The sequence below is a fragment of the Amphiprion ocellaris genome, chromosome 15, assembly GCF_022539595.1.
Source record: "Amphiprion ocellaris isolate individual 3 ecotype Okinawa chromosome 15, ASM2253959v1, whole genome shotgun sequence".
NCBI lineage: Eukaryota > Metazoa > Chordata > Actinopteri > Pomacentridae > Amphiprion > Amphiprion ocellaris.
The window spans coordinates 30,811,838-30,824,539 of record NC_072780.1 but is presented as its reverse complement, the minus strand read 5'-3'; the positions used below and the strand labels follow the sequence as shown (position 1 = coordinate 30,824,539).

Here is a 12,702-nt window from a genome sequence, read left to right as displayed (position 1 = left end):
TCCTCCAAGCTGATCAACTTACAATTAGATGATTTTTTTTGAACACCTTTAATATATTTAATGAAGTCAAGGGAAAATTTGAAATAATTTTCCAATATGTAGATTTTCTTGAAGTCATTTAAAAAAAGAGCAAATTTTTTGATCATTTTTGGATATATTTTTAGTAATTTTGGACATATGTTAAGTCATTTTTTGAGAAGTTTTTGTCACGTTAGACACATTTTGACTAATTTTGGACAAATTTGTGGTTACTTTGGACAAAGACTGAGTCAGTTTGGACAGGTTTTGGATCATTTGGACAAATCCTGAGTCACTTTAGAGAAGTTTTTGTCTTTGTAGACAGTGCATTCTGGGTAAACATTCTGCGTAATGTGTGGTAGGTGGTTGGTCAGAACAATTATAAACAATGAAAGGATCATTTTTCACACAGAAGATAACAGGATCATCTTCTAGATTCCTTTTCTATGGGATTCAAGTCATTTTAGGGAAGCTTATGTTATTTTGGACAGGGTTTGAATCGTTTTGGACAATTTGGAAATCATTTTGGAAGAGTTTTCATTTATTTTAGACAATTTCTGGACACACGACACATTTTTTGGAGAAGTTTTTAGACTTTTTGGACATATTTTGAATGGTTTTGGACACATTTGGGGTCTTTTTTGGAAAGATTTAGGGAAAACTTTAAAAAGTGCATTTTTGGGTGGTTTGTCAAAACAAGTTCTAGACAATGAAAGGATCATTTTACACATGGAAGATATCAGAATCATCTTCTAGTTATGATTATTTTTGACTGGTTTTGAGTCATTCTGGACAATGTGAATCACTTTAGAGAAATTTTTGACTTTTTAGACAAGAATTGAGTCATTTTGGACAAATTTGGTTGAGAGAAAACTTAAAATAATTTTCCAATATGTACATATTCTTGAACATTTCTCTTTACTTGAGTCATTTTAGAAAACTTTTTGATCAGTTTTGGATACATTTTTAGTCACTTTTTGAGACATTTTGATGTGTTCGACAATTTTTTTGTAATTTTGGACAAATTTGTGGTTACTTTGGGCAAACATTGGGTCAGTTTGGACAGGTTTTGGGTCATTTGGACCAATCTTGAGTTACTTTAGAGAAGTTTTGTCTTTGTAGACAGTATATTCTGGGTAAACATTCAAGACTCATATCAGCATGTGTGATAGGTGGTTGATCAGAACAATTAAAGACAATGAAAGGAGCATTTTTACCAACAGAAGATACCAGAATCATATTCTGCATTCCTTTTCTTGGGTTTCAAGCCATTTTGGGGAAGCTTTTGTCATTTTGGACACTTTTTCGACAGAAGACTCATTTCTTGAAGAAGTTCCGAGAGCTTTTGGACATCTTTTGAATCATTTTGGACACATTTGGGGTCCTTTTTGGAAAGGTTTAGGGGAAATTTTAATAATTGCATTTTTGGTTGGTTGGTCAGAACAAGTTCTTGACAATAAAAGAAGCAATTTTACACATAGAACATACCAGGATCATCTTCTAGACAAAAGAAGAGTCATATTTTTTCATGCTTTAACACTCTCAAATGTAGCTTATGGGCTGTGAAATCAGAAAAAAACTTTGGTGTTCACGTGTTTTATATATAGTTCAGACAAATCACATTAAACAAACATGGTATGAGCATTGAAAGTTTATTCAAAATGCCCTTTATAAAGTTTTCTCTTGTAAATGATGAGAAAACAGAAACTTTTTTCAGATTTGGTTGATAAAGAAGGCAAGTTTGCAGATATGTGTGGGTGCATTTTTTTTATAAAGTACTCAGAATTCTAACTTTTTTTGTCATAGGGTTCATTTTGGTTTTGCAAAAGTAAATATTATGATCAGTTTTATTTAGCTATTTTCCTGTATTTTGGTATTTTTAATAGCAATGACATGTAATGTTAAAGAGACCATAGAGAATTACACTCAGCTGCCGGTTTATTAGGTACATCCAGCTAAAAGTAAAGCAGTCTGTCGATAAATTCTCTGTTTATGAAGGTTATTTTGCTCCATTTTTTATTTAAACTCTTTTAGAAAGGTGCTGATTGAGTTTTATGATAATTTTGGAGGCTGTTTCTGTAGTTTAGGCTTCCCTCACTGTTATAGCTGCAACAATACAACACAATTTCACCATAAACTTTATCCTGCAAAGAGCAAACACACAAATTCAGGAAGTAGCTGGGTGAAAAAGAGCTAAACATGTTGTCGTAGCAGGCCGAAATAAAACTCCTGATGAATGCTAATGCTGCTCTGTGTCTGCTGGCAGATGGTTTAAACCCAAAACAAACTTTGTATTTCCCAGTTGTTGTGGAGCTTTTCTCACAACGCACACACCAAAAACAAAAGACTGTATCTTTAAAATGATTTATTTTCAGCCAGTTTTTTTTGGAAGCTTTTGGAGGAATCACAGATGGTGTCTGTTTACTGCAGTTCATCATCCACTGATTGTATTTACATGAACAGCAGCATGACGTTAGGAGGAACATCCTGGCTTTGATCTATGACGTTTATGACACAAACTGGCAACTTCATTCCTGTATCTGTTAGCGGAGCTTTAAATTAATTTGACTGCAGCAGTTTAAAATGAAGTTCATAGCAGGTTCAGCATCATTACGTAGAAGTGAATATCATGTGTGGATTTGGGTTTTCCACCTAATAGCATGGAAAGGAAAGGAAAAATGAAGAGAAAATATTAAACTTGTTCTCCACTCTGACCATGATATAAACAGTATCTTGGTTTCTTTTCAAGCGCTTCAGCTAATCAGGTTTCCAGAAACTGGCATAAGGGCTTTTTCAGGTTTCTGAAATCGGCATATAATGTTTGCAAGTAAAGTTCTTTTTCTAATTAATCTCATTTAGCATTCTGACTTTCTGGACATAATGCCTAAAAACTGATCTTGTCATTTCAGTGAAAGAGCCAAAATTAGATTTACTGTTCTTTTTCAATCATACATCTGAAAGTTTTCTGCTGCAACTCTACTTTTAAGTAGGATTTCAGAGTAAAGAAAAAGGAATGACAAAATCATGCTGCAAAATTGCAAAAAAAACTTCAAGTTAAATTTCCTTTAAAGTAAGTTGTAAACTCAGGGTTTCTGCAGGGCATTAAAAAGCATTTATAGTCATTACGTTGATTTTGCGAAAATTAAGGCCTTAAATGGCATTTAAAAAATCATTAAATTTGATTCTCAGTGGCATTAAAAATTCTTTCTGTAGTTTTCAAGAAAAATATGTGACAATAATAATATATAATTATGGACTGCGATTGGTCAGATATGTGCATCTGCATAAACATGCTGAAGCATTGCGATACTTGTTCCGGCCGGTCAGGTACACTTGCCAAAAACTGCATGTTTTTAAAGTGACCAGCAGGCTGGACCAGGTGGAGGAGAGCTGGGAAATGGGGAAACGCAAATTCCAGCAAAAATGGCTCAAAAATGTGGATTTCAGAGAATGACTACAGCCTGTGGGTGGTCAGGGGTGGTTTCCAGATTCAGAAATAGTGAAATGTAGGGACAGTTTTCATTAAAAAAAACTTAATTTGGATAAAGCTAATTCAACTGTGTGTTAGCAATAAAAAGAATTAATTTAAGTTGATTCTATTTTTTCAGCAAAACACAAAAAGCGACATACATCTGAGAGCAGATACAAGGTATGTAGGCAGGACAGCACTAAGGACCTTGCCCAAGGGTCCTCACTGGAAGACTGCACCCTAACCGGGATTTGAACCAGCAACCTCCCATGCCGTGCTAATCACTGAGCTATCCAGCTCCTGACCCGGACATCGACATGATGGAAAAGAAAACGTGATTCATCAGACCAGGCCACCATCTTCCATTGCCCATTTTTCCTGCTTCTAACATCAACTTTGAGGACAAAATGTTCACTTTCTGCCTGATATATCAACCCACTAACAGGAGCCATGATGAAGAGATAATCAGTGCTATTCACGTCACCTGTCAGCGGTCTTAATGTTACACCTGATCGGTGTATGTTTCCATCAGATTTCCCAGCAGCCCCTCAGACCCACCTGTCTTCTCCACCTCCATCGGTTCAGGTTCTGGCTGCTCCACCGGATGACCGTCCACATGAGTGAAGGCGAACGGTTTCTCGGAGGCCACCATCAGCCCTTTTCCTTTGGGCTCCACAGCAGCGTAGTGAGGCACCGACTTCCCCCTGAGGACCCTCCTCTTCCTCACCTCGTACTTCTTCTCCTGACCTGCAGGAGGAAAACAACGGAAGATGCTTTATTAAAGTAACATATTGTGTTTTATTAAACTCCGACACGGATCAGAAAGAATTACAGCATCCAGTCACAGCTGAGGAGCTGCAGCATGTAGAGATTAAATCACTTCTATCGGGGCAGAAGATTTTTATCTCCCTGTAGGTAGAAACAGGCTTTTATTCCATCAGCTGCTAGATACCTGAACAACACTGTAACTGACCTGCAGCCTGCTGTGAATGTGAAGGAGTTCGTCTCAGTTATTTTTCTTACTCTGTTTTATGTTTGCAGAGACGATATTAACTTGTGTTTTGGGATTTAGTGCCACCACTTCATCACTCAGTTTATAAGGTGCACTTAGCTGTAAATACAACAGTCCTGCTAATCCTGCTGCCATTTAGATTAATGTTGAGTTTTTACTCCTTACAGATATGTTGAGTTAGCTTTGAGATAATTTTTTAGCGCTATTTGTATCTGTATTTCTGTGATAAAACTTTTTACAACTGTAAAAGTTTTACATATAAAAGAGCATCTATTATATTTAAGACAAACAAGTTCATGGTAAGGACTATCCTTGCGAGGTAAATCTGGTGTCAATGACAGAAAAACCTAGGAAGCATCTGCTAACTGGCAAATTATTTTAGTTCATTTCACTTAAAGGGGTTTTTGGCAGCTTTCATTCTCATGCTGTCGAGATACGTTTGATGAAGACGAGTCAAATCAGATGGACACAGCAGCAGGAAAACAGAGACTTATACCAACTTTATAGCCGCCAGAAACATCCACATTCATCCTCACAGATTAAAGCAAGTCTCACAAGTGTGCAAACATTGATTAAGTTCTCCTCTCACAAAGCTCCACACTGATGATATCCTGCATAAAAGCACGACAAAATTGATTTCAGTCCCCCCTTAAACCCAGAGGACTGACTACGGTTAGAAAAATGTAGTTTTACATCTCAACAAACAATCAAAGCAGTAGCTACAGCGAGCAGATATCAAAGGGCTGCATCTTTAAATCCACCTAAATGAGGAAGAGACTTTCAAATGCTGCTTCTCTTGTTTCGTCCGTCTAATATTTGAATCATTAGTCAGGGTGGATTTTTTTCCCTTTCCTCCACAAGAGCCAAGAACTCTAATGAAAACCCTTCTTGCCAGTGTTTGCTTCAGAGTGAACTAATCTCATCTGGGACGTGATAATTAAACTCCATTAATGAAGACTATGACTAACATCCTGCGGTGGTTTAATTAACAAGGATTCCATTCGCCTCCTGGATGTGAATACTGTAAAAAACGAGCATTAAATTGAACAGAACAGGCTTGAAATTCAGACCCTAATTACGTTTGACATGCTTGTCTTCTCTGTCTTCATGCTCAATTAGTGAACTTACAAAAGGTCGGCAAACCACCCACCGTGTCCTGCAGAGTTGGCGACGGTGATCCACTCCAGAGACACCGAGAATCCGCTGCCTTTGGTTTCTGTCGGGTCTTTCTGGACTCGAAGCAGCAGAACCTCCATGATGTGGACAGCGGATTGGATGTGAGAGACGCTGTGGAGGACGGTGAAAGGTTCCCCCAAGTCCTCAACAAACAGCGGCTAAAGACACAAGATTAAAAAAAAAAACATTTTTTTAGCATTCTATCTGTGCACTGGAGTCAAGTTGAAGTAAAATTCTGCAATCTTTCTACAGTTGCAGATATTCTTAAAAGGCATTTGTTTATTCTGCACCTTTAGCATGGAATGTGTTACAGAAAGACTGGAGAGTTAATCTCCTTGAGCGCTTTTAAATCCAAACTGCGAGCTCTTGTTCTTTTTGCGAATATTTTATTTTTCTAATTATCCAATTTAACAAAACATGCACAAAATACATAATACCCTCTTCCCCCATACACATACAAACTAAAAGAGTACCTAACTCATAATGAGTAGATAATAGTCAAAGAAATGCAAATCAAATAAATAGAACATAAAGTAAGAGGCGGTGTAAACAATCCTGGCTTATACAGGTGACTTGTGGTGTATCAGTTTGGTATCGTTTTTATAACAAGTTTGATAAAGGTGTTGGTAAAGTGTCGATGTAGATCAAGTAGGGCTGCCAAATCTTCAGAAAGGTGTTGTATTCATTTCTCAGAGTGTACGTAATCTTTCCCAGTGGGATGCAGCTATTCATTTCCATTCACCATCTAGCTATGAGGAGGTGGGAGTCAGACTTCCATGTCACCACTATACACTTACAAAGCTAGTTCAAAAAAATCTCTTCTGGGAGTTCTTAAAATGTGCTTTAATTGTTGTAAAGTTCCCCAGTAGGCAAATTTGTGGATCCAATGAGAAGGCAAATCCCACAAGCATTGTCATAATGTCACTAAAGTTGTGTCAAAAAGTACTAAGCTTCGTACATGACCAGGTGCAATGCAAAGAAGAGCCTTCCTCTGTTAGCTCAGGTTTATATTCATGCAATCTCTGTGGCGTAAAATAGAGTTGAACAAAGTCCTCATGGATCAATCTGTATCTTGCATTAGTGGTGGCCAAACTGCGAGTTCTTGACTCCACAACATGCACTTGTTTGTCAAAACTTGCTTGTAAATCAATTTTTTAAAATTTGTTTTTGTTGGTGTCATAATGGCGTTTTAACTGTGTAACTCTGTAAATTTGTTTTGTATCTGCTGCTGCCAGGATTCCCTTGAAAAAGAGGTTCATAATCTCAATGGGAATTCTACTGGTTAAATGAAGGTTGATAAATAAAATAAATAAATTCTAAAGCAACACAAAGTGACATAGAAAAGCACTCAGAGAGCGCAGTACTCCACCAAGGCTGCTCAATTGACGTATCATTTCCGGCGGATGAAATCTTTAATAAAAAATGACCTTGCGCTGAGCACAGGCATGTGTTATGCATGTGCATGTTGTGTATGGATACCGAATTGTGTGTAAATTACTCATATAAAGGTCTGTTCATAACTTTTGGCAGGCCTTTGTTTTGCTAGTGTTAAAATAGCCGTTCCCTCTATGCTTTTATTTTGAAGGCTTATTCTTAATGTAACAGGCTTTTATTTTGTCACCATTACAGCAGCACAGGAAGTGTTCATCTAAGAAGCGGTTTCTTGACATGACGAAGACGCTTCCCAAAAGTCCGAAAATTTACATAAAGATGAAAGAACTCCATATCACTGAAATCAACTCTCACTCTGTTTGAAATTCTTTATAAAGTCTAAACAGTCGACAGTCTGTTTTTGAGTAACGTTTCGCACAGATCCACAGACAAACGTACGCCGATCGTCACATAACTCCGCCGTTCCTTAGCAGAATAATAAAATGACTAAAAACCTGAAACTACTAGATGGAGGTCGACCAATCATCAGCACAGTCGATTATCTCATCCAATGTTCTGCATTTTTGCAATGATCTGTGTTGTTATTTTGTTTAACTAATACCTAAAAGTGTTCAAACAGCATCATCTGATTGGTTCCATGTCACGACCAGTAGCTGATCAATACTGATGGAAACGTTCTCCTTTAATGAACCCTCCTGTTATGTTGCAGGTCAAATTGACTGATTCTAAAGGGGGAAAAAAAATCAAAAGAAAATTTTTTTTAAAAAGTAGATTGAAATGAAAATTCTTCTGCTTGGCTTAATAGTATAATCAACATATAAAATGAAACCCTGAACGAGTGTCTTGTGTTTTATTTATCAACTCCATTAAAAGAAAAAAATTCAAAATGTAAATTTTTTTTTTTAAAATCAATGTCATGTAAAATTATTGTATTTTATGTGCATTTTTAAAAGAAAAATTAGTGAATTATCCTCTTTGAACCATGATCTGTGAGAGGTAAAGAACACCACTGCACTAAATATTGATTGAAATGGTTAGTAATGGAGTTAATATTAAGATATAAACATTTTTTGTTAGGATTTTTTGGTTTCTGTCACTTTTGGATAATTAAAGACACCCCTGGTAAAATTAACATCATTGGTGTTCCTGAGAAACTAACCAAACATGAGGGTTAAATGTACACTACAGCACAAAAGTTTGGAAGCAAGATCAAATTTATCTTTACTTATTCAATAACAACAAAAAATTTAATGAAGACAGTAATTTGAAGATGAATTGATTATAAAAATCACTGGTGGATGCAACCCCAACTTAGATCAGTGTGTTTAATTAGCAGAGCTGTAATCTATTGGTGCTTTAAAACAATTTTTACACAAAGAAATTGTGTTTTTTCACAACTTCAAAGGGATTCATATTATGTAGTAATCACTAGGAAATGGTTTTTTTTTGCTCCGTTTATCCACAAAATTGACATTTTTAGCATTTAAAGTCAAATACACATCTACAAGGTGACAAATAGAGGGGAAAAAGATTTTTTTTTAAAGTTTAAAGTGTCTGGGTAAGACGTTGAGCAACAATGTGCTGCCAGAACAGCTTCAATACTCCTTTGGGTCGATTCTTCAATGCTTCTTTTCTTTTAAAAGGGACAAATGGAAACACCAAATACTAACAAAACGCCTCTCACTCCCTAACAAATCCTCTCATTGTAGAAGTCGTGGGTTTTTCCTTTAATATGTCATAAAAAATAATTTCAAAAAACTAATCCCCAACGATCTAAAAACTGATCTGTTCTACAGATCCATCGTTCACCTGCAGGTTAATAAACTGCCTTTTATCTGTTGGGTTTCTTTTATTTTGATTTATTGTAATATTTGACTCAAGTCAGACACTTTCTTTCTCTGATTATTTGTCATCTACATTTCAGGTTAATTACACTCGACACTTGGAAAAGCTAAAACTGTTAAAGTTTAAACTTTAATTTTAAGAAGAATAAACAGGAATCATTCTAGAATTTAAACAAAAGCACAGATTTCCACCTTGTATTGCCCATTAAATGCTAAGAAATGTTAAAAACGTTAATGGTTACACATTTTAAGCTAACAAAATCAGCTGTAAAACAGGTTTTAATGAAAGTTGTTAGCATTAAATGGACTCTGAGGGGAGAAGTTTTTCTTTATTCCAGTAATAAAACGCTAATTCAAGCTAATATTTCTGTATCAGTGTCTGGATGAGGCCACTGATACAGAAACGTGAAGCTGAGTCCATTTATCACAACAAACGCTGGATAAAGAGGAAAATGCAGCTGATTTAAGTGAGATCTGAGTGTTAAAATCAGAGCAGTGGAAGGTGGAACTTGAGGCTCTTGAGGATCTTCATTACAAATTCTGCTGCAGAGCAGTGTCGAGCGTTCGTTCCCAGAATGAACCTTCATTCACCGCCAATCCCGACCTCTCGGCCGTTAACGGGATAAAACACACAAAGACTCATCAGAGGCTTCGTCCCTCAAAACTACCAGCCAACTTACAAAAGTCTGGCTGAGCTTTTTAAACACAGAAACTGGATCTAAAGCTCAGATTTGCATAATATTCCCCCAAAAAACGCTGCTTTGACATCCTGCGGTGAGGAATAATAAGATGTTTCATGAACCTACAACACATGTAGTGGTGACCTCTGAACAGATTTGGTTGGTTTGATTAATTCAGATCATTTTAAATATTTCAAAAAGCCCAAAAAGTGCAGATTGAGCCTTTTCCAACTGCTAGTAAAATGTGCTCCTGATTGTTGAAGTGAGAGTGAATAACATGGTGAGATCAAAAGAGTTGTCTGAGGCCACAATCAAAAGGATTTTATATTGTAGTAAATAAACAAATACATAAAAACTGGCCAAGATAAGGCAAGAAAAAGACAAGAAGAAATATAGATGAGCAAACCCAGACTGTGTAGATTTAAAGGTAATCAAGACAAATTTCTACTGAATTCTGTGACAAAGAATAAATAACAAACATAGATAAAAAGAAAGGAAAGAAAAGAAAAAGACAAAAATAGAAAAAGGAGAAGAAAAAGTGTTATAAAAAAGATTTTAAAAAAATAAGAAACTGAGAAAAAGATTTTTAAAAAGACAACAAAAAGATTTTTAAAAAAGACAAGAAAAATAAGAACATAAGTTAAGATAACAAAAAGACAAGAAAAAGATTTTTAAAAATAAGAAAATAAAAGTAAAGATAAGAAAAAGATTAAAAAATAAAAGAAAAAGCAAGAAAATAAGATGAAAGATAAAAAGACAAGAAAAAGATTAAAAACAATAAAAAAGACAACAATAAGAAAATAAGATAAAAGATAGGAAAAGACAAGAAAAGATTTTTAAAAAAACGAGAAAAAAATTAGAAAATAAGATAAGAAAGACACAAGAAATGTAAAAATAAGAAAAGAAAAAAGACAAGAAAAATAAGATAAAAGATAGGAAAAGACAAGAAAATGATTAAAATACAAAAAAAGGAAATTAGACAAGAAAGACAAAAATAGTTAAAAATAAGAAAAAGACTAGAAAAAGAAAATAAGATAAGAAAAAGACAAGAAAAAAGAAAATAAGATAAAAGATAGAAAAAGACAAGAAAAAGATTTTTAAAAACAAAAAATAAAAGAAAGACAAAAAAGATTAAAAAATAAGAAAAACAAGAAAAAAGACAAGAAAAATAAGAAAATAAGATAAGAAAATGACGAAAAATAAATGAAAGATAAATAAAAGACAGTCTGCTTTTGTTAATAAAATGCTTCTTTTCTGCTGCATCGAATGTGATGAAGCTGCAGCAGAGAATTTGTCAAGGAGACTCAGTAACATCGGTGTTTACATACTTGTTGTCATAAAGCTCTGATTGACTCTTTTTTACTACATGGAAGTGAAAGAGTCGGAGTCGGTAAAATCTGGAGACACTTCTTTTTGTATTTCAACACTAACTTATTGCATTTCACGATTCTGCCAGTCGTCTTTCAGCCACAGCGAATGAGGATGCTTCAATTTTAGACCATTTTCAGGTGGAAATTTCTAAACAGCCAAGGGTTGAAGCAGTTGGGGTTTGAGAATGCATCTAGTGCTAGAAAAAATCCACATTTTTCCTTTAAATCAACAAATTCCATCAAAAAACCAACATCTATCAAAAATTCTTTGATTTCTCCATCTCGTCTGTGGACGTTATGGGTCATAATATACAGTTTAATTCTTAAAAACACTCCTTTAACAGCTGACAACTGTAGTTTGCAGCAAGTTTTACTCAAGAGGATTAAAAATAATTAGAATAATAGTTTTTTTTACTGTAGCACTATTCAAAACACAACCGCAGGTTTGAAAATTGTCAAAATTACACCATTTACCAGAGCCAAAAACTGTAGAAACAGAAAGAAAAATATAAATCACTGGATTATCAACTCTCATATTGGACTGTTTGTGTGTAATGCACCAAATCTGAGCTTATAATCATGATATTTGATAAACGTCTCTTTTAAAAATTTGCCAAAAATAAGCCAGTCGCAGTAACTAATTTCTGTAAAATACTAAATATTTTGAGCTCCTCAGTGCAACGGTGATGTCATCAGGTACTCAGTTGGAATTAACAGTAATTGTACAATAATTCAGGCACTTTTAAGTTGAACTGGGTTGAACTGCAGGCTGTGTTTACACAAAAACACTGGGAGACCAAGCAATGTATATATATATAAGCCCTGTTGATAATGTACAGACTCTATATAGAAAATACCGATGTTAAGGTATTCTATATGTACAAAAGCCCTGATACTGCACAGATTTTTGCACATTTACAAACTAAAGTATATTATAAAGGGTAAAAAATGGTTTCAAGATCAAACTCACTGCTGGTTTTGGTCTTTTTCTGGATTCAGTGACAGATAAACTTTTTTTGTCAGGCAGCTGAGATTTGTAGAAATGATTTAAATCTCAAACGTCAGCAGCAGCCGTGTATAAATAAAAAGGTATATTTAAAGTGTCTTCTACCTCTTTTTACCAACTATAATCCAGTATTACAGCATGATGACTCAATGTTACATGACCAGCTGTTTCAGACTCTCACTTTTCCTGATATTCAAATCTTCTTGTCAGTGTTTCTCTGATTTCCTGACAGTTGTGAATGCACCGCTGAGCTGGAGACTCAATAAGTGTCATTTTCTAACGCTAATAAACTGGATGTGTGGAGCCAGAAAAGCAGATGACGAAGCAACACTGTGACTACAAAGAAACGTGGCGTGAAGCTGTCATTTGAGTCATTTCTGTCGGCATCGTTTCACTTTTATTCAGCCGCCAACGGAGGTCAGGACTCAGTCTTTTTACCTCCACACTGCCTGGTTTAGTGGTTGATGGTTGAAAACACACTAAAAAACGAGCAGTAACACTTTACTACATAAGTAATACTTTACTATGTGTCTATATAGTCTATCTCCATATATCTTCCTTACCTCCCACTTGCTGTGGCTGCTGTCGCCTCTCTTGCCGGTTCGTAGGAGGTAAAGTCGACCGCTGCCGTCGGACAGAGCTGCCCAGGTGGCCGAGGTGAGGCTGAGGGAGGCACAGAGTCGGTCGTCGCTTCGCTCGGAGTCGTCGGATAAACGATAAACTTCTCTCGGCTTC

General features: G+C 35.5%; 1 protein-coding gene across 1 annotated transcript in view; it reads right to left on the bottom strand.

The window, feature by feature from the left end:
• The window catches only part of nudcd1 (NudC domain containing 1), a 72,195-nt gene that overhangs the window by 53,073 nt on the left and 6,420 nt on the right, over positions 1 to 12,702 (bottom strand). Inside the window, exons 3-5 of the mRNA XM_055017698.1 lie at positions 12,531 to 12,698; positions 5,650 to 5,833; positions 4,046 to 4,234 (exon numbers count right to left, since the gene is read on the bottom strand). Of these exons, the coding sequence (XP_054873673.1) occupies positions 4,046 to 4,234; positions 5,650 to 5,833; positions 12,531 to 12,698 (541 nt within the window). The remainder of the gene's footprint in view (positions 1 to 4,045; positions 4,235 to 5,649; positions 5,834 to 12,530; positions 12,699 to 12,702) is intronic.